This window comes from Ailuropoda melanoleuca, chromosome 11, assembly GCF_002007445.2.
Source record: "Ailuropoda melanoleuca isolate Jingjing chromosome 11, ASM200744v2, whole genome shotgun sequence".
Taxonomy (NCBI): domain Eukaryota; kingdom Metazoa; phylum Chordata; class Mammalia; order Carnivora; family Ursidae; genus Ailuropoda; species Ailuropoda melanoleuca.
Window position 1 is genome coordinate 1289728 of NC_048228.1, and position 25184 is coordinate 1314911.

Sequence of the window (25184 nt, forward strand, 5' to 3'; positions counted from 1 at the left end):
CCCCCCCCCCCCGCATGGGCATCTGGAAGCCGGTTTAAAAAGTGGCCTGGAGGGCAGGGCAATGCCCTGAGGGACCCCCGTGCCGGCCCTCCCTCTGGAACCTGGGTGCCACTCTGGTCGTCCCGTCCGCACCCGGGCAGCAGGCGAGGTACACGCACTGCCTTTGTCGCCACGAAGTCACAGTGTGGGAGCTGGCGGCTGCGTGGCCCCACTCCGCTCGGGGGTGCCCTGGGGGCAGTGGTCCCCCCCGCCCTGGCCTTAGCTCCCTTTGCGCCCTGTCCCGCACCAAAGAATTGGATACAGAGATGGGGGCTCTTGCTCCTCCCAGCCCCCCACTGGGAGCAGCCTCCCCTTGCAGGGGCAGCAGACACCTGGGCCCACGGGGCTGAGAGGGTACTGAGGCCTGGTCCCTTCCCAGGGATGGAGGGGGGCTGGAGGAGGGCTGAAATGGGGGCTGGGGAGACCCTCACAGGTAGGGGTAATGTTGAGGGTTGTACATCCAAGACAGGCCAACACTCTGGTCAGGACACCCACTTGACGTGGGCAGAGAAGCAGAGGGCGGCTCCCCAATGCCGACAGGTCAGGGGCAGACTTCTGGTTCATTTTCATTGTGTCTGTATTTTCCAGGTTCTCCTGGGGGAGCGGGTACTAGGACCACCGTGATTTCTAAAAGGGTGTGTGCATGGCTCGGTCTGGCCTCTCGGGGAGGGCTGAGGCGCTGGTGTTTTTCAGAAGAGCCATGGGTTTGGGGAATGGAGGGGAAGACACGGGTGCCGGGGAAGGGCTTCCTGGAGGAGGAGATGGCTGAGGGGTCCTTGGAGGGATAGCGGGTATGTTCCAGAGAAGGAATCACAGACACTGCCAGGCAAAGAGAAAGGTGGGATCTGGGCTTGGCGGGCGGGGGGGGGGGGACCAGCGTCTCCAAGTCTGGCTGGAAGAGGCTCCCCTGCCTGCCTGCCTGTGCGTGCTCACCCACGTGTGCACCTGTGCGTGTGTGCGTGTGTGCCCCAGGCTCTGGGAATAAAGGGCCGGCCCTGGCTCCCTGGCCCCTCGGCGTGGTGCCTTCCCCTTGGCGGGTCAGCGTGTGGACACAGCTCAGGTGTCCCGGCTAGGTCACTCCTTCCCAGCCCTGTCCTCCTGCCCAGCTGTTAGAGGTCCCCAAGTAGAAGAATGTTCCAGTGGGGCTGAGCACGGCTCTGTGCCTCCTTGTAGGGAACAGGTGGGCCTTGGCCCTGGGGGGACTGTGGGGGGAAAGGCCTATCAGCAGCTCATCTCCTGCACTCTCTGGGGGGTCAGTGCCCTGCCGTTTGTGACGTTCCCATGGCCTGTCCAGTTCTGCACCCAGCCCCACGGTGTCTGGGGTCCCTACTGTCCCAAATGTGTTCCCTGCAAGTGGTCTCCCTGCTCATTTCAGTAGCACCCTGGGGGGAGCCGGGGCATGGGACTGGGGTGCAGCTGGAGCCCTGGAGGTTGCTCTCTGAGCATGTTCACCGTGGGCACTGGGGGGTGGGTGCAGGGGGCAAGTCTAGGCTGAGGCACTGCTCTTGGCTTTCTGTTGGACACATGCTGGTCCTTTCTGTGCCTCAGTTTACCTACGTACGGTGGGCTTTCCCTGCCGAGACCACCTGATAGAGGCACTGGTTCTAGGTTGCTGGAGATGACCAAGGGTGGCCAAAGGTGAGCGAGTGGGGCACTGCTGAGAGGGGAATAGTGCCCACCCCACCTGGCCCCCTTGGCCCCTGTCCCAGAAAGCGACCCCACTGCTGGGGCTGAGTGCTTGGGTTGCCTGTGATTCTCACCCAACAGTATGCTGAGTCAGGGTCACTGAGTCAGGGGTTCAGGGCTCTCCACACACCCCTTGTCCATGCCCCAACCTCTCCTCCCATGATGGGGAGCCCCAGGGAGTGGGGGGCTCTGGGCAGGGAAGGACTGTGTGTGAGTACCCATGCGGTGGGCTGGGCTGGGGCCTCATACATGGAACACTGGGGGTCAGGTCACAACCCTGCTGACTCCATTGCATTCTGTGATTCAGGGGCTGAGACCCTTCCCCAGAAGCTGCCCCTGGACAGCTGTGTATTCAGCCTCACCTCTTCCTCCTGGGGGCCTGGGGCAAGCTGGCTCCTCGTAGTAGGGGTGGTGATGCCAGCCTCTGCTCCCACCCCTGCTCTCAGCGGATCAAGACCAGGCTCTACCCTGCCACCGGACTGTGGGGAAGGGCAGGGTGTCCCTTGATCTGAGGGGCACCTGCCCTTCATGGGAGGAAACTGCAGCCCCATCAAGTTCCCAGGCCAGACTTGGGGACCCTAGGTTTGCGGGCCAGAGCAGGCCCCACATCCCCAACGGAGTGTGCTCTCATGCTGGGCAGGGAGGGCACAGACCCCAGCCCGACCAGCCCCAGCTCCGGAGCCTCAGTTTCCCCAGGGTGAAGAGGGGCTAGGGTGGATGTGCAGAGGCGGGTGGTGTGGGAAAGCACGGAGCCCTTGAGTCTCATGGTCCCCCTCCGGATTAGGGGCCTCTCTGGCCCACGTGGCCCCCACCCCCCCAGTGGCCGGGGGCAGGCCCAGGTCGCAGTCCCAAGCTGGTTAAAACCCTGCCGTGTCAGAGAGCAGCTCGCTCCCAACCTCTGAAAGGCAGACAAGCCCTTTATTGCTCTATTATAACGCAGAGCCAGATGGTCTTTTGGGAGTTGCCCCCCCCTCGCCCCCCGTGGCCGCCCCCATTCATTCAGAGGCAGAGCCCGGCACTAATGCCGCGGGGGGGCCCAGGCACGCTTCCATGGCCGGCCGCAGTGTGGGAACCGCAGGCCAGCATGAACCCACAGCCTTGCGCATGCAGGAGGGGTCTGTGGGGACCCGAACCCTGGCTCTTGGAGGCCAGACTCTCAGCGGACCCTCCCAGGGGGTCTCCCTGCCGGGAGACTGGGGTAGGGTTCTTAACCGGCTCCGAACCTTGGCTTCCTCGTCTGTAAAATGGGAATGACAGTGGTGCTGCCCGAGGTTTGGGGAGATCAAGGTTTACAGGGGTGAGCAGCGGGCTGTCTGCTGTGTCTGTGTCTCCCCAGGAATGCGTTCACACTTTTAAACCAGTGAAACAACATCCAAAGAAGAAAGATATTTTGTGACACATGAAAATGAGGTGAAAAATCGAGCGTCCATGAATAAAATGTCATGGGAGCACGCCAGGCACACCCCTTCGCTGGGGGCAGGGGGCTGCCCTCCTCATACGAGGCAGCCTGACACCCCAGGGTCCGTAATGCAGGTGAGGGGTGGCACCTGTCCTGCTCGGCGTAGGTGCACCGCACCGCGCTGACCTCTGTCCTCACTCCCCCCGGGGCTTGCCCCTCCTGCCCTGCTCCTTGGGGGGCTGCTGCGGGATCCCGCTGAGGAGGGGCCTCTTTGCCAAGGCCGAGTGTCCTCATGCCCATTTGCACAGGCAAGCACACCGAGGACCAGTCTGTACCCGAGGCCAAGCTGCCAGTTGGTAGCTGAGGCCAGACTGGAGCCTGGGTGAGGGCAGATGGGGCAGCTGCTTCTCCTACGGAAAGCACTGGACTGGGTTCCTGGATCTGTTCCTACTTTGGTCACTCAGCCCCTCCGTCAACCACTGTGCTTGCCTGTGAGGCGGGGGGGGCCTTCCCCTCACACCCAGCAGACAGGTCCAGGCCCTCAGAGCACCCTGCACCTGAGGAAGACCTGTTTTGTTCCAAAACCACCACCCCAGCTCCCACTCCCTAGCTAAGGTCGCTTTCTGCACAATCGGACGCCATTTGCCCCTTGGGGTCCTGGACTGGCGGGTCTCACCCCTCGCTCCACCTGGCTCCAGCTTGTGGACCGGCTGGACACCACCTGGGCCCTGTGTTCCTCATCTGATGAGGGTCGGCCTGTCTGATCTTTAAAGAGCCCCCCTGCCGCTTGGCCAAGGCACTGGGGGCTCCGGAAATAAGCAAGCGGTGAGAACTGCAGGAGAGCAGCAAGCCAGAGGCAGAGGGCTCTGGGGGAGGGCAACTAATTTGCACACGAATGTTGGAGCAAGAGAGGCCAAAGTGACCCATGGGGGGGTGGGGGCCGCCCACTGGTGGGTGGCTTAGTTACCTGGGAAGCTGGGGTGGAGGCAGAGGGGACCTGGGCAGCTCTGGGTGTGGGATTTGGAAGTCCCTTCTCTTTGCCCCACAAAGTGACAGACTGACACAGACCCCCCCCATCCTAGGATGGCTGAGAGAGCCAAGAACCCCAGTCTGATGAGCACCATCCCAGCCCGGACCCTCTGCTTCCCAGGTATTGTGGGGACCCGAAGCATCACAGATTGGGGTTCAGGCTCCATGCCCCCATGGTCATGCCTTGCTGATCCTTGGACCCCCCAGCTCCTCCCCAGCCCCCCACAGGACCCCTGTCCTGACTCCAAACAACTTCATCACCATTCCTTTCGGGTACCTGCTGGGGCTCCCACACACCACAGACTCCCTCCCCCTGTTATAACTGGTAGTCTGGGCCAGCTCTTGGGGTACAGGGGTCCAGCCTAGCACAGGGACCCATCAAGGAAGCGCAGCACCCGCTTGCAGGGCACACCTGATGCTCTCTACAGCCACCGGGCTGGGGGTCCCCTCAGACCCCCCATGACACAACACCCCAGTTCACAGAGGAAGGCTGGAGGGGCCAAGCCAGTCCCGGGTTGCCAGCCGGCCTCAAGCTTAGGGGAGGAAGCAAGACCAAGGTTGCCCACCCCTGCTGGGCAATAATTACCCACTATAAGTGGCTGCCAGGTGCCAGGCAGAGTGCCCAGAGCCTGGCCGTGGGGCAGGGTGTGGGGGAGATGGGCCAGGGCTTCAGAGTCTGGCCCTTCCTATGCTGCTTGCCCCCACATCTGGCAGTGACCTCCTGTTCAGTCTCCTGCACCGTCCCCCAGGACCGAGATGGCTCCTGACCTTAGCCGGGAGGGTCTAGTGAGTGGCCGCCTGTCCACTGGGCTCTGGGTGCCGTGAGGCAGCCCCCACCCACCCTGGAGCTCACGCGTGGGAAAGAGAGGACAGCCCCTGTTAGCCCCCTCGGGCCTGTTCCGCTGTGTGTGAAATGGGGTGTGAGGGGGGTCTCAGTGGTCTCCCTGGCCCCAGAGACCCCCGCCAGTGTGATGCCATGCAGGGAGGCCCGGGCTGTGGTTCCAGGCAGCAGCCCAGCAGCCCTGCCCGCCCCCAACCCAGAGGGGAATTTGGGCGGGAGGGCCCCTTCGGGTGGCTTCCCACACTCCGGCCCTGCTGTGGACATTCATCCGGCACAAAAGGCGCGTGCTGGCTTTGTGTGCGGAGCTGTGGGCCCAGAGGCCATCTGGGGAGCACTCTGAGCCAGGCGGGGGCCCCCCCAGGCTGCCTTTGAGGGTTGGGGAAGCCACGGCAGCTCCCGACCAGCATGCTGGAGGGTCGCACATCTGGCCCGGCCAGCGCCTTCCCGTTTCCGCAGTCCTCGGCGGTCCACGGCCCTGGCACCCCTGGCAGAACAAAGGGACAACAGGGGATGACTGCTGCCCCACCCCCACCCCTTCTGATGGCTGCTACCTGGGTGCTCCTGCCAGAGGACCTCTGAGCTGCTGGGGCTGTGGGCTCAGGGTTCCAATCCAGTGCCACCACTTAGTAGCTGGGCTCTCTGGCCCTCGGTTTCTTCATCTGTAAAATGGGGCTAATAACAGTCCCTCTGAGGCAGGTGCCGAGGAGGAAGGGAGCGGGCAAATTCAGGCGGCCTCACCACACGGCTGCTGGTATTAACAGCACCGTCGTCTGGAGTCCCAGCCCTGGCCTCTGCTAGGCCCTCTCATTGGCCCACCCCACTTCATTTGGAGCATGACCCCTGCCCAAGTTCTGGCTGCCCGGGGGCTGCCACTGGAGCAGGGAAAGCCTGGGTTTCAGGGACCAAAGTGCACCTAGGACAGGGTGACCTCAGATAGGGAGCTAGGCCTAGGTCTGTCCCCTGCTTTGTCGTCTTGCCTCTCCCTCAGGGCAGAGCAGGTCCTGGAAGATGTGTGTCCTGCTCAGCCTGTATGCAGTAGGTGCTAAATAAGTACACGATTCCTTGCCACACCTCCCCGTCCACACCTCCCCGTCCAGGCCCCTCAGCCCTCCCAAGTCTGACCTCGGCCCTGGGCCTGCTGCAAGTTGGCCCCGCTGTGGGCACAGCCACCAGTGGGTGGGGTAGGGGCTGTCGGCCCCTAGCAAACCATCCTGCTGGCCACGGTCATGAAGGCCAGAAGCCTGGACTATCAGGACAGATGAGGTGGGTGGGGGCTCCTCGAAAGTGCCTCCTGGTGTGGGGGCAGTTCTGAGTCTGGGCAGCTGGGCTGGTGGGGGCAGGGAGTGGGGCATCCGAGGGGCTCTGCTCTCAGGGGCCCTTCCTTGCTGAGGGACTCTGGGGCCAGCGCTTGGCAGACAGGACCTCTACGGGGGCCCCTACCCCCACCCCTGCTGGGGGGGACATCCTTGAGAGGGTGTCCTGCTGGCCCCGAGATAATCCGGGCTTTGGAGAGGGTGTGAGAGGCTGCCCACCGACTTTCCCACAGCCCCACATAAAGGGCCGGCCGCCAGCTGCTCTCCCACAAAAGGCTCGCAGCCATTCAGGGCCTGGAGGCAGGCGGGGCGAGCCGAGGAGCAGCCGAGGCCTACCTGGCCACCCCCAAGCAGAGCTTGCCTCCATGGGGACAGCGCTTGCCTGCTGACCGCGGGGCCCGGGAGGTCCCCAGGACCGGGGCTTGGGAGCAGCCTCGTGCAGCCAGCCAGGCCAGCCACGCGTCTGCCCCTCCCCCACCCCGTCTTGCCCCAGGCTGGCACCGTTCCTGGGCCCGTCACTCACCCTGGGCACCTGGGGCAGAGGGCCTGTCATACAGTGCCACACTCCTGCTGTGGAGCCAGCGGCCCTGGGCAGCCAGCCCCCTCCCTGTCTCCCCTCATCCCCTCCTGGCACCCCTGCTCCCCAGCCTGGCCTGCGCAGCGCTCCCGTCCCCACCCCCACCTCATCCTGCCACGCAGTGCAGGTAACAGGGTGCCAAGGCGGTAGGGGCAGAGGGCTGGCGAACTGCCCCTCCAGGCCTCAGCTTCCTCTCCGAGATGCAGGATGGCACTGCCTCCTCCCTGGGCTAGTGGAAGAGCTTTCTAGGGTCAGCTGCTTAAAAATACCAGGTCTGGGGGAGACCCGGGTGGGGAACCTGTGCATTTCCTGCCCCCGGGAACAAACCGTCCAGAGCACCTCCAATGATGACCTTATAATACGAGGACAAGCCTGGGGGATGGAGGAGCTCAGAGGGTCTTCCTGGGGGAGGTGGCTGCTGGAGCCTGGCCTTTGAGAAAGCGAGATGTGGATGGCCCACTCAAGGGGCACGTCTGCTCGTAAGCAGCCATCTCTGACCCACATCTGGAGCTGCCCCCGCAGCCGCTTTCATCCCCTGGTGAGTGTAGTCAGGCCCAGCTGGCGCCTGGCTGGGAAAACTGCTCGGACAGGAGACCAGTCAGGTGTGGGGGGTTGGAGAGGCCCAGGGGAGAGACCAAGCTCGGCTCCTGAGAGCTGGCAGGGATCAGAGGGTGACCTTTGACCTGTGTCTGGAGGGTGGGAAGGCGGGGTCCAGGGAAGAGTTGCTCTGGACGCTCAGCCCCCAGGGACAGCGGCTTCCTCTGGCCTCTGCATCCTGGGCAGGCAGCTGGACCGCTGGCGGCTGCCCTGTGAGGGTCTGACAGCAGGACTCGGTGGTAGGGCACGTCCCAGCTAGGGCCCCACGTGTTCCCACCTGCTGGGGGCGGGGGCATCATTATCCCAGCCCAGCAGCCCCGGGGGCGGGGGGCGGGGGTGGAGGGCTACGCTTTGTCCAGCCTTGGCCGCTGATTGGCGGCGGAGCGTGGGAAGGCACGCGCGCCCCAGGCCCCACCACTCTGCTCCGCATAAAGGCACTACCAGCACCCAGCCGCCTCCAGCACCTTCCATCACCCTCCTGCCCTGTGCGCCTGGTCACAGGCACAGCCCCTGCGTACCCCCAGAATGAAGATCGGTTGGGGTCGGGGGCATCGGCCGTTGGGGGGGGTGGGGGTCCGGGCGGGGCTGGCAGACTCCCCTTGCCACCTCCCTGGCCTCCCTTTTGTTTGAGAAGTTTGCTGGCACCAGCCCAGCCCTGAGCTGGAGAAGGGACAGCATGGAGACAGGGGGCAACATCCAGGGTGAGCGCCGGACCGTCCTGGTGGGGGGTGGGGGGCTGGGGGCCGCTTGGCGCCAGCTAGGAGGGGTGCCCCTAGGGTATCCCCCCTCCATGGCCTTCTTCCCCCGCTGGATCACCGGCCCCGCTCACTCTCCACAGCCCCTGAGCCTCCGCAGCCCCGCCAGTGCCTTGAGCGGACCTCAGGGAAGGCGAGCCTCTCCGCGCACCAGGCGCGGATGGACACGCGGGCGGAGACAAGCAGCGTTCGCCAGAGTCCTGCTGCCACAGGAGAGCCGCGAGCTGGTGCAGTCCCCGCTCGCAACGTGGCGCGTGGTGGTGACTTTGCCAGGCCCCTGGGACTCAGAGGAGAGGGCTGGGCTGGCTGGGCGCAGTAGGGCACTTTGTTTCCCCTTCTGTTTCCTGCCCAGCGCCAGGGCCCAGGCGGGGCAGGGCAGCCTGTGGGCGCGGGGTGCCGTCAGGTCAGGGGCAGGCAGTGCACCCCCTCCACCCGCAACCCCCCCCTCCGCCGTCTGCAGCTTGAGGGTTAGGGCTTTGTGTGTTACAAGGTCTGTAAATGGTCATGACTGGGGCAGTAGGGAGGGTGCGAGGGTGCGGGGGCTGCGAGGGTGCGCGGGTGGGGGGTGTGTGTAGTGCGCTAGGACGGCTACGTGGTCACCCAGCCAAGCCCTGCAGCTGGACCTCCATTTGTACCAGGATGACAAAAGACGGGGTGCTTTCTGTTAGAGAGGGAGGGAGTGCGAGGTGCAGTGGCTGTGTGCTGCAGGGGGCATCCCCGCGGGCGGCAGGTGTAGGCGTTGGTCAGAGGCAGGGGTGTGTATGCCTCAGAGTGGGACCACCAACAGGCTTGCATAAAGGTGCTGGTCTGCAGCCTCTGCCCCATCCCCCAAGGCTGACTGATTCAGGGCCCTGCCCAGGCTGTGGGAACGGATCCTGGCCTCCTGGGATGGGGCTCTGCCCTGATGGCATCTTCCGTGGAACCGTGGCCGAGGCCCAGCCCACTGCCCTGGCTCGTACTGACAGGGAAGGCCCTCAGAAAGTGCCAAGCCAGGGGCCGCTCCTTTCTTCCCCGGGCTGCCTTGGGGTGCCTCCTGTTTACCCTGAGCCCGTGTGGGACAGGCAGCGTGCTGACCCCCAAGTCATGGGCTCCAAAATCACCTTCCCGGCACCCTGGAGGCGGGAGCCTCACTGCGTCCACTTCATGCATGAGCAGGCCGAGAGCCCGCCCTGGCCACACGCGAGGAGTCGGGGTGGGCGGGCCCTCTCCGCGGCCTGGCTGCTGGCTCTGTACTGCTGTGGCTTCCCGGCGTGGCCTCAGCGAGGTGCTCTTCCTGATGGGCCCCCAAATGTTGCCCCATTTATTCCCAGGGTAAGCACGGCTTTCCCCTACATGGCATCAGGGCTGAGCAAGTGCTTTGTCCTGGGCCAACCAGGGTCCCGCACTGAGTCCACTGGGCAGAGAGCACCCTGGGTTTTGCCTGGGACAGGGCCCAGGGCGCACAGTCTTAGAGGGGTGAGGCCCGAGAACCGCTCCTCTCTGGCCGGATGCGCTGGTGGGAACGGGGCAGGCAGGTGGAGCCCAGTGTCTGGGGTTTGCTGCCCCCTGGTGTCCTGTGAACTGACTGTGGGAAAGGCCTGGCTCCTCGGTCTCTGCAGCTCCGGCGAGAGGCTCGAGGTGTCCCCCTAGTGGAGGGGAAGGCGGTGGGTCCTTCGGGTCCCAAGCCAAGCCCGCCCCAGCCCCCGGGGGCTGGGGCGTGGGGGAGACAGCCCGGGAGGGAATGCCCAGGCCTGGGTGGGTCTTCTGGTAGGTTCCAGGAAACGGGTGAAGAGATGCTGGCCCAGATGGGAAGTTAGCTTCTGGGGAAGCACCAGCCCTGCTGTGACCTCATCCAGGCGGGGACCCAGAGAGAGGATGGGTCGCTGCCGGGGCAGTGACCACAGCAGCCTGCAGCCCACCTGGCCCATGCCGCTGCTGCTTCCGTGACAGGGGCAGCTCCAGCCTGCGGGGCCCTGAGCTGCGCTCCCATCAGTGGCGCCCCTGTGTGCTCCCCAACATCACCCTCGGTGTTGAGCAGCGTGTCTTCCCTGTGGGTGGGACGGCCTGGACAGCCGTGTCCGTGCCCATCGGCCAGTGTGCGGCAGGGCTGCACAGAGTGCCGTCCTCGAGGCCGGAGTGGCTCTGGACTCAGGGTAGGGCCCCTCCTCCCCCGGCCCAGGCCTATCTCGGGACGAGCCCAGGGCTTGCTTCATCAGTTGGGCACTTGGTCAGGTGGCGGGCTGATGATTCCCGGGAGCCCACCTGTCATCTGCCAGATATGGAAGCAGCAGCCTCGGGGTTCCCCCGGATAGCCTATCTTCGGTGAGACACGGAGACCCTGGCCTGGGGACACGTACTGAGTGATGAGCAGCCCCGGCCCCCACCCTTGGCAGGTGGGTGGGCGGCCACCTGTCCAGGCACGGGCAGGGTGGGGGCTCGCGGCTGCCCCACGAGCGCTGCTCGGACGGATCCGTGAGCAAGCAAGGTGCGTCCCATTGGCCACGGCCACACAGCAACGTTCGCTTCACGTGCTCAGGCTTTTCTGTGTAAAACGACACCCAGTGACCTCTTTTAAACAAAAGAGAAAGGCAAAGTAGCGTTACACTTTTTATTTCATTATGACAATTCAGGGAGAAAACACAATTGTGGGATATACTGGAAAAGAGACCGTAGCTTCCCGGGGCGGGCAGGAAACCTGCCCACGCGGGGACCTGGGGCCTCAGGGGTTTCCTGTGTGGCAACGGGTGCGGCGGTGCTTCTGAGGGCGTGGGCCCCGCGGAGGCCTTGGGCGCGGGGCTTCTTGCCCAACACGCAAGAGCAAGACACCTGTGAGGCACGCGGCTCTTCTGGCTTAGGTGAGATTGTATTCTGGTGTCATTCACGGGAATTGTAGGAAATAATACAGAAAGACCCCGCATGTCCTTTGCCTGGTTCCTCCCGTCGGAGACATGTTACAAAACTATGGTACGGGGTTTACGGGGTATTGATGCTGATGTGGGCAGGATAGAGAACATTCCATCAACATGGGGATCCCTTCTGCTTTCTCTTAAAAATGTTTTTGATCTGTTTTTTAAAAATTGTCCTTAAATCTACATGAGCCTCACCGTGCCAGCCATCTGCGGGTGCACAGCTCAGCGGCACGAAGCCATTCCCACCGCGGTGCACTCATCCCTGCCGTCCGTCTCCCCAGATTGATGCTCTGCCCCAGGAAAACCTGGTCCCCCCGCCCTCCCTGCCCTGGCACCTGCTCTCTCTAGGAACTTGACGACTCTAGGTCCCTCGTGCAAGTGGGCTTAGAGGGAATTTGTCCCCTTGGGACTGGCTCAGTTCCCAGAGCACCGCATCCTCAAGGTCAAGCATGGCTCATACAATGCATGTCAGAACCTCACTGATAGTCTGTGGTTTGCGTAACACAGGTGTTCATCCATCCATCTGTGAGGGGCACCTGGGCCAGTTCCACCCTCCAGCCATCGTGAATAATGCCACCATGAACGTGGATGTGCCGGTCCTGGGGGCGGCCCCTACGGGCCGGTGCTGGCCCTGATTCACTTCTGACACCGTGGTCCAGGGGCGCCTGGGTGGCTCAGTCGTTAAGCCTCTGCCTTCGGCCCAGGGCGTGATCCTGGGGTTCTGGGATCGAGTCCCACATCAGGCTTCCTGTTCCGCTGGGAGCCTGCTTCTTCCTCTCCCGCTCCCCCTGCTTGTGTTCCCTCTCTCAATAGCTGTGTCTCTCTCTCTCTGTCAAATAAATAAATAAAATCTTAAAAAAAAAANTTCCTCTCCCGCTCCCCCTGCTTGTGTTCCCTCTCTCAATAGCTGTGTCTCTCTCTCTCTGTCAAATAAAGGGCGGGGGACGGGCCAGTGGGGTGGGGAGCGGGGTGTGCAGCAGAGAGGAACCGTCCCAGCTGCTCGGCAGAGCTGCCTTCAGGGAAGCCGTGGGTTCCCCTGGGGCTGGCCCAGCGGCCTGGCCTTCACCAGCAATGAATGTCAGTACATCTCTCCATCAGACGTTGTCTCGTAAGAGTGAAACATGCTGTTGTTAAAAAACCCATATGGGGCAGAAGAGAAGGAACCGGAAAGGGGAAGTTAGTCCTTGGCCAGAGCCTTCCCCACGCCCCCAGCAGAAGGATGCCCGACTTTTTTCCAGGATGCGGGGAAACATGGCATGCGGGCAAGATTTGGTTCAGTGCACATCACAGGTCCTCACGCTGGGCTGCGTGTGTGTCCCGTACGCGTGTGGAGGCCTGTGCGTGTGGGTATCGGGATCCTTTGGCACACCGACCTTCCAGAGTTAGCCCAGGTGATCAGCACTCACCTGAGAAAGAGGGCTTCGCTCCCCATGCAGCGACTCCGCCCGAAGAACACAGACGTTGGCTACGCCCTGCGCTCGGACCTCCGGGCACGTGCCCACGCCATGAGGTGGGGGGCTTGCCGGTGACGGCGCTGGGTGGTGCGTGGGCGGGGGTAGGTGGCAGCTGGCATGGGTTTGGGGCTGTGTCGGGGGATTGGAGCTGTGTGTGCATGGAGTGCGGCCAGGAGCCGGGAACTCCGTGACGGGGCGTCTTCATGGAACAGGACTTTTGTCCCCTTCGTGCCCACGGTTCTTGGTCATGCTGCCTCGAAGAATGAAGAGGTGGACCCGGTGAAGCGAATTTTCTCGACACGGTGCAAAGCTGCTGGAGAGGGAGGGGACCTGAGAGGGCTGTCATTTTGGCGTTCAGATTTAGGGGTTTTTATTTTTTATTTATTTTTTCAAAGATCCCATTCATCTATTTGAGAGAGAGCGCGCGAGCAGGGGGGAGGGCAGAGGGAGAAGGAGAAGCAGGCTTCCCGCTGAGCAGGGAGCCTGACTCCATCCCAGGACCCTGGGGTCACGACCTGAGCCAAGGCAGACGCTTCCCCACTGAGCCACCAGGGCGCCCTGGGGGTTTTTATAAGCTCTTTTGAGGAACTATCTTGAGCATCCTGAGACTGGGCCCCTTGAGGGTTGGCCACTAAGGTGTGCTGATCGGGGCTCTGCTCACGCCCCTGTCTACCTCTGGGGTTATTGTTCATGGGTTGGTGGTCCTGTGGGCTGACCTCTGGAAGACTAACTGCCCCAGCGTGTGGCAGTGACCGGTGTTTCACAGCTAGTGGTTTTCTTTCGGGATGTTTTGCAAAAGTCACTCCTGCAGAGGCTGCCGGACAGGACGACAGGATCCTGTCGCGGTCTCGTCGTCCCCGTGAAATGGGAGGCTAGTGTGATTGTGTCTCAGCTGTCCCGGCACTCTGTTTTCTTGCTGGGGACCCTGGCCCCGACGACCTCCATGTCCCATGAGCTCCTGCTATTAACGCACCTTGCCTGCGTCGTAAGCGGAACGGAGCGGGCAGAGGCAACGTGTGGGACAAGCCAGCAGGGTTAGCTGGTGGCTCTGGGTCCTGACAGTGGCTCTCTTTGTCTGTGTGCACACCCGGCCCGTGTCCTTGTCCACCCTGACATGCTGCGACATCACTGAATTCACACAGAGAGCCCCAAGCCCCAGCTCTTCATGGATGGAAGGCTTCCCGGTGTCCCGGTGGACGGCTGCTGCGTGCCAGCGGCTGGGGACACAGCCGTGACAGGGGACGGAGCTCCTGTCCTCAGGAGCTCACCTGCTGGTGGGAGGTTGCCCTGGATTGTGTGCCCTCAAATTCACGCGTGGAAGCTCCAACTCCCAGCGTGACTGCCCCCGGAGACAGGGCTTCTAGGAGGTAAACAGAGTTACATGACATTATACAAGTGGGGCCTGGGGTCCTTAAGGGGAGGAGGGCGGCCTGGGTGGCTCAGTCAGCTAAGTGTCCGACTCTCGATCTCAGCTCAGGCCTTGATCTCGGGTCTTGGGTTCAAGACCTGCCCTGGGCTGCAGGCTGGGCACGGGGCTGGCTTTGAAACAGAAGAAAAGGGAGGAGACATGTGAGCTGTCTCTCTCCGTGTGCGCGCAGAGGAAGGCTGTGGAGGACACGGCAGGGTGGCAGCGTCTGAGATCCAAAGAGACAGGCCTCAGGGCCACCTGGCCAGCCCTGCGATCTTAGACTTCAGTGTCCAGAACCGGGAGGAACAGATGTTGTGTTGTTTAAGCGCCCCCAGCCCCCAGCCCGAGGCGCGTGGTCTCAGAGAGTGTGGGGAGGGGCAAACATGGCCTGATTTGCAGCTGGAAAGGTGCCTCAGCTGCTGCCTGGCAGTGGAGACAGGGGCTGAGGGTGTCTTGTTCCCCGGAGAGAGGTGAGGAATGTTCTTGAGCCGTCTCTCCAAGCCCGGAAGGGGCCAGGACGCGGGGTGGAGCACAGCTGCCTCCAGGCTCCCAGTTTTGGGTGGGAGGAGGCTCCTTCCATTGCTGGGGAGGAGTTGGCAAGGGTGCTGGGGCACACCAAGCTTGGGACGCCGGGGAGATGGGGGTTAGCAACCGATACCCTGCTCTGGAGCTTGGGGGAGAACGTCCCCCCCGCTCTGCTCCGGGGAACTGGCCCCTCAACCTCTGGGAAGTCCCCAGGCTCCCCACCCACCCTGTGGCCCTCCTCTGACCCCTCAGCCCCACGTCCTTCCTCTCTGTCATGGGCATGAGGCCATGCAGTGGGGTCTGCTCCGTCCTCCCTCCTTTCCACGGTGACAGCTGGAGCTGCCTCTGGTGGGCTTCACACCTCTGGGCATCACTGGTGTCCCCTCTCTCCACACCCTCCCCCTCTGCAGCCTGTCCCCTGCCTCTCCTGGCTCCCACCTGGCCCTGCTCACCAGCCTTCTGTCCGCTCTGTCCATTGTCTGCACCAGCCTGAAGACTGCACGGTCACCCTGCAGGAGCAGGCCTTGGCCTGCACTGCACGTCGCCTGCTCCCCGCCTCACCAAGAACAGACCCCAGGTGCTTCTCAGCCATGTTGTTCAACCCACATTCTTTCTCAGAGATGCCCTTTCCCACCTGGTCCCCCCTCCAGGGCTCCTCCACAGCCTTCGTCCTGCCTGGCACCTGCCCCCCAATAAGCAGGTGCTCTCCCCATGACTTATCTCTGGCTTACAGATGTGGCTCCCCTCTTAGACCCGGAGCCCCAGGAGGGCGAGGGCCAGGCCGCTCTGCCTCCGAACCCACCGTCCAGCCTGGAGCTCACACAGAGCAGGAGGAGCTGAGGCTAGCCTGAATGCAGAGGAGAGGAGGGGGCACCTCTGTGGTGGGGTCTTAGGACTCCCCAGTTCCCGCTCTCCGAGGTCCGGCTCAAGCCCTCACCAACTCCCTCCTACCCCTCAAAACCCCGGAAATCTGTCTCAAGAAGAAAGGGGAAATGTGACCGGGGGATTCCCAGAGTCCCCATGCACTGTCTTGACCGGGAGGTCACAGGGAGGCAGTGGGATAGGCAGCTGGGCCCTCCCTGCACCCTTAGGGTAGGGCACCCAGCTTGAGCCCTGTGGGTCTCTGGGCACAACTCGGGCTGAGTCGGGAGAGTGGGGGGCATCCCACGGCCCAGGTCACAGGGAGCCATGGGAGGAGAGACCCCAGGGTATGGGGTCACTTCACCTACCCGGGAAGACAGGACGCAGGACCCCAGGGGCCTCAGACAGGCTGATTCCTCGGGGCCCAGCACTGAGGAAGGGGAGGGCCACACCTAGCAGGTGATGGCCAGCAAGGGGGACACCCAGTGTGAGGGTAGGGCCCTGTCACAAGCCTCCTTCTTTTGTCTCACCTCCTCAATGGTGAATCGGGTGCTCCTGCCCTGTCACTTCCCCTGGTGCCCAAGATCTCCTCCCCAGGGTCCCTTGGAAATGGAATTACGTAGTGACCATGAGGTGGCTGCTGGCCAGTCCCGGCCACTGGGACCCTTAGCCACCTCAGTCAGGAGGACCACGGCAGGGGTTAGGAGGTCAGTGGGGGTGTGGAAGGAGGCGAGGGGAGTGCTGGCACACCTTGGGCCCCTGAGTGTGCTGAGACACCTGCATGCTGCTGGGATTCCTAGAACATTCTAGAATACTTCCCAACACACGTGAGGGCTGAGTGGAGGGTGCAGAGAGGGTGCCCCTTCCTCCTCATTGGAAACCCCCTGTAGGCGGGAGGGTGTAAGTGTATGCATAAGGAGCATGGTGGGGGCACCCTTTAATGGGCTTCCGGTGTGGGGCCATGGCTGATAGTGGTGGGGGTCCCCCCCGCCCCCGGGGTCTCTGCCTCTCCAAGTGGGTGGCGTCAGCAGGCCCACTGCAGAGGTGGGACTCACGCACAGCCGGGTCCCAGGTCAGAGCCCCACAGGACCGTGTCCCCCCCGCACGCCTCGCTCTGGGATGCTGCTCGTTGTTTCGGAAGGACCGGAGGTGCTCGAGTGCACTCTTCCCTCCCAGCGGGCATGCGGTCGGCCTCGGCTTGCTGGGAGAGAGCTGGCGGGCCCCAAGAGCACTAGGCATGTCCCCTGGCCTCTTTCAGCAAAGAGGGGCAGGTCCAGACCATCTCCAAGGGTTGTCCTGCTCACTAGCTCAACCCGGAGACCCCAGGACGGACGCCTTGATTGTCCTGCAGCCCCCTGAGCCCCAGCATCTCGGGGCCCAGGGCATCCAGTGGAGGGACGGTCTCCAGGAAGGGTCCCGGCAGGACCTACAGGTGACCTTAGCCAGCGGGCCACGCACGGACGCAAAGCTGCCCCGTAAGTGCTGCTTGATGGATGAGTGGGTGGGGAATCAGGCACATCTCCTCTGGCCGGGGAGCATCCCTTATAAAGTCAGGCTGGTAATGTGGCCGCACACCCACGTTGGACTTCATCTGTTCAATGATTTGTCAAAGGTCATCCAGTGGCCATGTGGAAAGGAGAAAGGCAGAGTGCAACCGTCCTTTTGTGCTGCCGGTGACAATGAGGGGAAACCATGGTGACCGTCCAGGGTGGGGGCCCCCTCTGACAGGCCCTTGGGTGTGGGGGCATGGCCTGTGGTCACGGGGGTCTCCTGGGGACTCCCAAGCCCTTGGGTCCCACCTGACCCTGCCCCGCCCCGGAGGCTGGGCCGGTCATCCTGGGGACGGTGGTCAGAGGTGGACCCCGCTTCTGAGCTGACCCCTTGTCAGCTCCCACTCCACCCCCATGACTTCATCCCTGCCTACTTCCTTCCCTGGCACCCAGACTGTCCTCTGGAACATTTCCAGTGTCCCCCAGAAATGAGATTAGGTAGCGACCCCAGGGCCAGTGATGCCAAGGTCAAGATAAGAAAGGGGCTCAAGGTCAGTCTGGGCTGGGTGACCAGCGATCAGCCCAGTAAAGGGGGCGGTTCCTGGGTCTGGCAAGGGCTCGACCTCAGGGTCTGATGGGGGCCTGCCCAGGGCCAGTGGAGCTGGACACACACATCAGGGTCAGGATGGGTCTGCTGGGAGGGAAGCTGCCATGGTGGATTGATTTGCAGTTTCACAGATGAGGGAAGTCAGAGGGTACCATGACCATCACATGAGCCCTGGGGCTGAAATGTGACGTGGGAGCCATGGGGTTCCGGGGGAGACTCCCCAGGACACTTCCTATTTGAGGCGCCAGCAACAGTGAGTTGCCTCTCACCAGCCCCCAGCCTGCGTCTTAGGGCACCAGGCATGCGGTGGTCCCCCACCCCTAAGCTGCCCACAGGGCTACCAGCTCTGCGGGCAGCAGTGGTATGGGGAAGCCCGGGTCGGGAGAGCCCCTTCTGGTTGGGGAGATTAGGGTTTGGGTCTGAGCACAGTTTGCACCCCAGAGACCCTGAGCCAGACCCTGTTGCTTTCTGAGCCCATTGACCCATCTGTGAAATGGGAGCAAGAATTAACCAGCCCAGCCCCCTCCCAGGGAGGTGGGGTGTGGACCCAGTGGGCGGGGCTCAGGGAAGGCAAAGTGTCACCCCTCCCTCACTCCCACCACGGTGGGGGGGCACTGAGGATGCTCCCCCTCCCGCCAGCCTCCAGTGGTCTGGGGAGAAAGCCCTTGTGCAGAGCTGGGCTCAGGAATGTGCAGGTGGAAAGCAGGCCACCCCAGTCCCAGACAGAGGGCACTGCATGGGAAGACGGGGTTCCTTTGGGGGGACGGTCACCTTCTTCAGTAGACACTGTCTCAGGGAGCGGGAAACCAGGAGGGCTCCTTTTGTGGCCTTGGTCCAGGGGCTGGAGGAAAGCCGCTGGGTGGCTCCCTGGGTGTCAGAGCAGCAGAGGAAATGCAGATGCACATTTCGGGGTGGGGGGCACCCAGCTCTATAGGAAACTCAGGGGAGAGGCCAGGAGAGCTAGCTCGGCCAGAACTTCGGGCTCCCTGAGTGGGGCAGGAGGAACTGTGCCCACGGCTGTGCCTCTGTGGTCCTGCCTCCCGTCTTTGCATAGCCCTCCCCTTCGTGAGCACTTCTGCCTTGCTGGCCGGCTCCTGCCTCCTGCATGGCCAGCCCTGCACCCCTCTCCCGCCCGTCACTGTGGGGTCCTGCGGGGTCCTGGGCCCTGGCAGCTTGGCTCCCACAATGGCAGATATTGGCAGACTGAACTGAGGCCAAGTTTCGAGAGATAAGCCTCCTCATTGGGCCACAGACAGTTTCTCTTTCCCTTTTGATTTAGAGAAGGCAGGTTCCGGGCTGAGTGCGAGCTCGACCTGCGGGCAGGGGTCCTGGGACAGCGGCTGGGGAATGAGGGGTCCTGAAGAGGGACATGGAGCCTCTTCGAGGCTGGGAGCCGCCCCCCTGGAGCCTGACACCCAAGGCTGACGCCCTGCACCAGGTGAGTCCCCTGAGCCTATGTGTGTCTGTGTCCCAGGGCTCCCTGGCGACCCCAGTCCTGACGCCCGAGTGTGCCCAGCCCTGTCCGGGGACCCTGCCCTGGGCCACATCCACTTCCTGTCTCACGTGGGCTTTTGTCCCCCCAGCGCTGTTGCTCTGGGCTGACCCAGCTCCTGGCACCCAGTCCCCTGATCCCCGAGAGTGGGGGAGCAGAGTGGAAGGAAGTCATACCCACCAGCCACGGAAATGCTACTTTCCTCTGTGGACACCCTTCCCCCACCAGCCTTTTCAGGGCCAGCAGGCCAGCCCCCACACAGGATGCTGCTTGGAAAGCAGGTGGTCGGGGAACTCAGATGTCTCCTCCACCCTCCGCCTGCAGCCGGGCTGATACATGATTAGATAACCCCCTTATTCGTGCGGGGAGGGCGGGCTTCAGGGCCCTGCTGGGCAGGCTGGCCGGCGGTTACTCCTCAGGAAGGCTCCCACACTGCCCAGCAGAGTTGGCCCCGGAACCAGGGTCCCCCAGTAGCCCCCCTCAGCCCCAGGCCCAGAGCCGCCTGTGTCCCCTGCCAGGCTGGGGACTCCTGACCGTCCCTGCTCTGACGCTCTGGTTCCCCAAGGGCTGCTGCTGCCCATTTCACAGAGGGTGAGCCTGAGCCCCCAGGGCCGCCCTGGCAGCCCCTCCCCCCATCCCCTCCAGCGTGGACCCTGTCTCCTGCAGGCCCTGTACCTGCTCCTCCTGGGGTCCCTCCCCTGTGCTCTGGCCATGGCCCCGTGCAAAGAGGAGGAGTACCCAGTAGGGTCCGAATGCTGTCCCAAGTGCAGCCCAGGTAGGTGCAACCCCGGAGGGACCAGCCCCTTGCCTGCCTGGAGCCCGTACCTCAGTTCATGCCGCATCACCTGGGGCCAGCTGAAGCCCCGGGGCAGGGGCACAGATGGGGGAGAGCTGAGCACCCCCCCCCCGCCCAGCTTTGACTCTTCCTTGCAAGACCCTCGCAGCTGCAGTGCACAGGGATATGGCCTGGGGGACCCAGCCGGCCCATTTATGGTCAGAAGCTGGAGCCCAGAGCAGCCACTGGGGCCCAGTCATGCCCACATGCACCAGGAGGCCCCCACCTCCTTCCAGAATGTTCCCATTCCCCCGCCCCCCGAGCTGGCTCACCAGTGAGAGGCAGCAGGACACAATGTGTGGCGTGGGGGACAGCTCAGGTGCCTTTCAGTCCCAGGGGGGTGGTCTCCTACCTGCTGGGGGCTTCAGGCAGCAGGTGGGGTGGGCTCCCGCAGGCTCCCCCAGGCCCAAGTGACACAGCCCCTCTGGGCGCAGGTTACAGGGTGAAGGAGGCCTGTGGGGAGCTGACGGGCACGCTGTGTGTTCCCTGTGACCCAGGGACCTACACGGCCCACCTCAACGGCCTGAGTGAGTGTCTGCAGTGCCGAGTCTGTGACCCAGGTAAGAGCCCCGGCCGCAGCTGCCCCCTGCTCGGGCCCCACGCTGGGCGGCAGCTGTGCACCCACACGGCCAGGACCAGCAGGTGTCTGGACGGGACTCTTCCAGGGAGCCTCGGGCCTCTGTCCACACCTGTCTCTCCCCAGAGGGGGGCCAGCGCCTTCGTAACACCCTGTTAGCTGGGCCGTCCAGAGCGCTGGGAGCCCGTCACCCTGAGCCCGTCACATGGACACCCGAGCCTGGGGCCAACACTGCTGGAGCCACAGGGGCCCGTCCTGCCTCGCCCAGCCCACCAGTCCTGGGGGACTGGACCTTGTCCCCCCCGCAGCGTGCAGTTCCTAGGACCCAGAGCCTCACACCACACCCGAGGGCCCCTACTCGTGGCCCAGCACTTGGACCTGGCCTTCTTCCTGCCAGGTGGTCTGGGGTGGAGGGACCCCGGGAGGAAAGGCAGGATGCAGGAGAAGGTGGCAGTGGTTTTGGGTCCAGCCAGGTGGGGGTGAGGGGCTTGGAGCCTAGGGCTCACCCACAGATCCTCGGTGCCCTGAAGAAAGTGCCTCTCTTATCAGGCTGAGCTTGGGGTGCAGATGGCAGACGAGGCTGTCCCTCGGCGGGGGCTCAGGCACAGCACGACCCCACCCCCACTGCCAGCCTGGGGAGGGGCTCTCACCGTCCTGTCGCTGCCCTCTGACCGGCCTGATTGCAGCATGGGAAACTGCCGGAGGGACAGGGGCTTCAGGTGTGGGTGGCCTAGACTGGGACCTGCCTTCTGGGACTGCCCCAGGGCTGAGTGTGGTTCTCGCTTCCTGTGTGGGCCCCGCAGGGACAAGGCTGTTTCCCCACCAGGTCGGCTCCCCTCCTGAGGACGCCCTTCCACCAGCCTCCTGACAGCTGGCCCCTCCTCCTTTTCCAGCCCCTGCTGCTGCTGCACATGTCCCTCAGAGCCCCTTGGGACACACCCCGTGTCCAGCACCCACAGGCCCGGCTTCGGGCTGAGTGGGGCATGCACCTGGGCCGGGTCCCCAGACACACACACCAGGCTGCAAAGCTGGGCTGGAGGGCTGGTCACCAACCCGTTCCCAGACCCCGGGCAGGAGCCCACAGGCTTGCAGCTACTGTCCAGGTCCCTGCTTGTTCTCCTCCTGGGACGGGGTGCTCAGCACTGCCCATGGCAGCCTGTGCGACTGCTCTCAGCTCCTTCTCTTGGGTCCCAGCCTTGGGCCTGGTGACCAGACAGAAGTGCTCCCGGACAGAGAACACTGTGTGTGTCTGCGACCAGGGCCACTTTTGCATCAGTGAGGATGGGGACGACTGTGCAGAGTGCCGTCCGCACACGCTCTGCAGACCTGGCCAGAGGGTGCGGGCCAGAGGTGAGCCGTAGACCCTGGGCGCCCCAACCCCCTGGTCTCTCTGCTCAGCAGCAGAGCAACCTGGACCCTGACACCCTCTGAAGAGACAGACCCCAGACCCAAGCCCAGGGAAAGGGGGGAAGCCCAGCTTCCCTCTCGGCCCGGGTCCCTGCCTCCCCTCTGCCCGGCCCTGTCATTTCTCAGGCACCGAGCGGCAGGACAGGGTGTGTGAAGACTGCCCTCCCGGGACCTTCTCACCCAGCGGGACCCTGGAGGAGTGCCAGCCCTGGACCACGTAGGTGATCCTGGGGTGGTCTCAGCCCCGCGTCCCTGGGAGGGGCTCCTCCATGCTCCCCTGGCAGATAAGGGCCCTCCTCCAGTGGAAACCTCAGGGCTCCCCCTGCTCCCCGTCATGTGCGGGCCTCCAGGAGAGCAGCTGCAGGACCCCGTGGCTCACGTCCCCCATCACATTAGCTTATGTGAGCTTCCTGGAGGCCAAGGATGGACCTTCTCTCCTGGGGCTGACCTGGAGGGAGATGCTGCCAGATTCCTGGGGCTGCCGTGGTTCTGGGGTCTTCCCAGATGCCAGGGCTGTGGGGGCTCCCAGTGAATCTGAAGTCAGCGGAGGGCTGTCAGGGAGGTTCTCAAAGTGAGAACCTTGTTCTCCCTGTGATGGGACCCCCTGAATGCCTATCCCCGGGTCCTGGGGGGAGCCTGGGGTGACTAGATGTGGCTGTCGGGGGGCCTCTCTCGCCATCCTGCCTCTCCCAGGCTGTCCCTCTGTCTGCCACACTGTCTCTGAGGTTATGCCCCCCTGACCGGCACTCTCTCTGCCCTGTCTCCTCGGACCCCATCCCCGTCCTTGTCCCCGGACATCCCTGTTTTCCCACCTCTTCCTTCCCTCCGTCTGCCTATAGCAGTGAGGCTTGAAAGGCAGACAGACCCCAGCTCCCACCCAGAGCCGCCGGAGCACGGGCCGTGGGCAGCTGCCTTCCCTGCTGGGGCCGGGGCCGCTGTGCCTCCAGGACCCTCCCCGCTCCATGCCTCCCTGCTGCTCTCTCCCAGGTGCAGCGGCCCTTTCCAGACAGAAGCAGAGCCTGGGACCAGCAGCTCGGATATCACATGTTCCTCCAGGGGCCTTTATGTTTTTGTGGGCAGTCTCGTCCTTATAGGGGTTCTCTGTGGCCTCACAGTCCTCGGGATAAGGATGAAAAACAGACGGTCGCCTGGTGAGCAGTGAGCTGTGGGCCCATCAGGGCTCGGGGCCGGGCAGTGGCGTCTCCCGGCTCTCTCCCTCAAATCAGGAGGACTCCTTGACTCCTCTCAGGGAGACAGTGCCAACCTGGGGATGTGGGCTTCCCGCTGAGTGGGAGTCCTGATGCCATGGGATCTTGGGGGTGGAGGGCCGGGAGGACAGGGCCCCTGCTGCCCCCATGCCCACTCACCAGCACGGACTCTGAGTCCCTGCCGGCCCTCAGGGGTGGAGAAGCTCAGGGCGGGATGCAAACAGAGTGGGGGGAGCACAGGGTTGGGGTTGGCGGGGCAGCCGCAGTCCTGCCATGGGCGAGGCCGCATCCTGAGAGGCCACATACCGTTCCTTCATTCCCTCCCTGCCCACTTACCTGCCTGCTGTAAGCTGGGCCAGGCCCCAGCTCTGTAGACATGGCTCTGGCCTTTGGGGAGCCCTGTGCATGCCCATCGGGGAGCAGGCACTCAGCAAAGAAATCCAAGTGGGGAAGGTCGGTCACCTTCTCGGGCTGCTGTCAGCTAACGAGTCCTGGGTCCACACCCCGGGGCCCCCAGGCTGCAGGCAGGTCTTGGGGTCCCAGGCTCTGAGCGGGCCAGCCTTGGCCAGTGCTCACTCCTTCTCACCCGATCCTGAGGCACCTGCTCCCTGAGGGGTGGGACACCCCCTCTGTGAAGTGCCCACTCCCTTTCCCTGGACGACTGTCACACTGGAATGAGTTAGGGACAGGGTTTGGCAGCCGGGCACTTGGCAGGAGGTGTCCCCGTGTTGTCCCCTGTCCTGGGCCCCCCGGTGGGCAAGTCCAGCAAGGAGCTCTGTCCACATGGGTCTGGCCTATCTCCCAGAGGAGCCTTCTCTCAGGGAAGGCCCCACAGGGAGAAGCCGGGAGCCTGGGTCCCTCCAGCCCCCGTCGCTGTGAGACCCACCCCGACGTGACACAGTGTCTCTGTTTTGCAGGGGGACCCACCAAGGCGAGATCATTTCACCAGGTATTACTGACGTCCCACTCACCCCAGACCCAGTGGAGGTGACGCTGCTGGGGCGGGTATGGGTCCCAGTTCTCGGAGGGCCCTGAGTCCTTAGCGTAAGGCCAAGCCAACTTGGGAAGGGAGGCCCCAGTCGTCCCCTTAGAAACCCAATGACCCTGAGCACCACAAGGCCCCTGGGCTGGACACAGGGCGGGCAGGGTCTTGGTGCTGGCTGTTTCCAGCTGGACACAGAAGGGAATGCTGTGTCCATCCAGGTCCCGCGGGCCCCACCAGACATCACCACGGTGGCTTTGGAGGAGACAGCATCTGTGTCCCCTGTGTCCCTCCCCTGTGTCACTGGGAGGGAATGACCCACTCACGGATTGATGGCTCCAGCAAGCAGACGTCTGAGCCATCTTGGGCTGTGCCTGCTAGAAGCTGCCAGGGCCCCAGGGGCAGAATGTGGACCGTCCCTGGGCTTGCTTCACACTCTACCAGCACAGGAAGACCGGCCACTGCTCAGGGGGCCTTGGGAGCCCCACACGTCTCCCATCCATTTCATGAAGGGCCAGAGCTCTCCCCTCACCTCTGTGCTGAGCGCATGAGGACATGGCTGCAGGCCGCTGTCGGCGCCAAGCCCCGCTCACCCCCAGCCCTCTGAGCCTCAGCTTGCCCATCTGTAGGATGGGCCTCCTGGCACCTACCTCGCAGCTGGGGCGACATGGGACGGACCACAAATATGACATGAATAATTTCGAAATGGGATTGGGTTTGCTCAACAAATAAAAGTGTTTTTTAAATTTGATATTAAAAAGTGTACTTGGCAGAGGCCTTGAGAGCTGTGAATATCCTGCTTGTCCTGAAACTTCCACCCACTGCTGAGTTTTGCCTGAACAGCGAGTTTTGAGGGTTTCCATTTGGGGCCTGATTTCCACCTTCTCTGTGCGCTGGCGAGTCAGGATCTGTGGCGGGAAGAGCTTCCCGGGCCCCTCAGCCCGTCACGCGGTGCCTCATGCTTCCCAGCTCCGCGGCGCGTGCTAATACGTTACTGTCCGTACCTTGGGGGCTCACGCGGTCCCAGAGTTGTCTTTCGAGATGCCCTTCGACTCGTTTGTGACGCACAGTCCCTACTCTGTCCCTGAGCCTCCTCAACCCAGTGACATCCCAGTGACAATGAGCACAGCAGGCCCACGCGCTGGCTTCTAAGACACTCTTCACCAAAACCACTGGGCTGTTCACAGGAGCGGCTGGCCCTGGGCCGGTGCCTC

At 63.4% G+C, this 25184-nt stretch overlaps 1 protein-coding gene across 3 annotated transcripts; it reads left to right on the plus strand.

The window, feature by feature from the left end:
- The first annotated feature begins 18346 nt into the window (after positions 1-18346).
- TNFRSF14 (TNF receptor superfamily member 14) lies at positions 18347-24742 on the plus strand. 3 transcript variants are annotated; one of them, XM_019805018.2, is made up of 8 exons: positions 18366-18907; positions 19628-19736; positions 20294-20356; positions 21568-21723; positions 21907-21997; positions 22768-22931; positions 23906-23937; positions 24192-24742. In XM_019805018.2, exons 1-8 carry the CDS (start codon positions 18839-18841, stop codon positions 24285-24287), a joined length of 780 nt encoding a protein of 259 aa, XP_019660577.1. In that variant the 5' UTR covers positions 18366-18838; the 3' UTR covers positions 24288-24742. The 3 variants fall into 3 exon arrangements, with proteins under 3 accessions (XP_034527010.1, XP_019660577.1, XP_002924433.2); XM_002924387.4 differs by having other exon boundaries at positions 18371-18907; positions 20231-20356; XM_034671119.1 differs by lacking the exons at positions 21568-21723; positions 21907-21997; positions 22768-22931; positions 23906-23937; positions 24192-24742 and adding an exon at positions 20500-21193 and having other exon boundaries at positions 18347-18907; positions 20231-20356.
- The last annotated feature ends 442 nt before the right edge of the window (positions 24743-25184 follow it).

Excerpts from the sequence above, each read along its gene's own strand:
- TNFRSF14 (XM_002924387.4), top strand. The coding sequence starts at position 18,839 with ATGGAGCCTCTTCGAGGCTGGGAGCCGCCCCCCTGGAGCCTGACACCC. Across the intron at positions 21,724-21,906 it reads CCAGAGGGTGCGGGCCAGAG|GCACCGAGCGGCAGGACAGG; the intron begins GTGAGCCGTAGA and ends GTCATTTCTCAG. Across the intron at positions 23,938-24,191 it reads AGGCGAGATCATTTCACCAG|GTCCCGCGGGCCCCACCAGA; the intron begins GTATTACTGACG and ends GTGTCCATCCAG.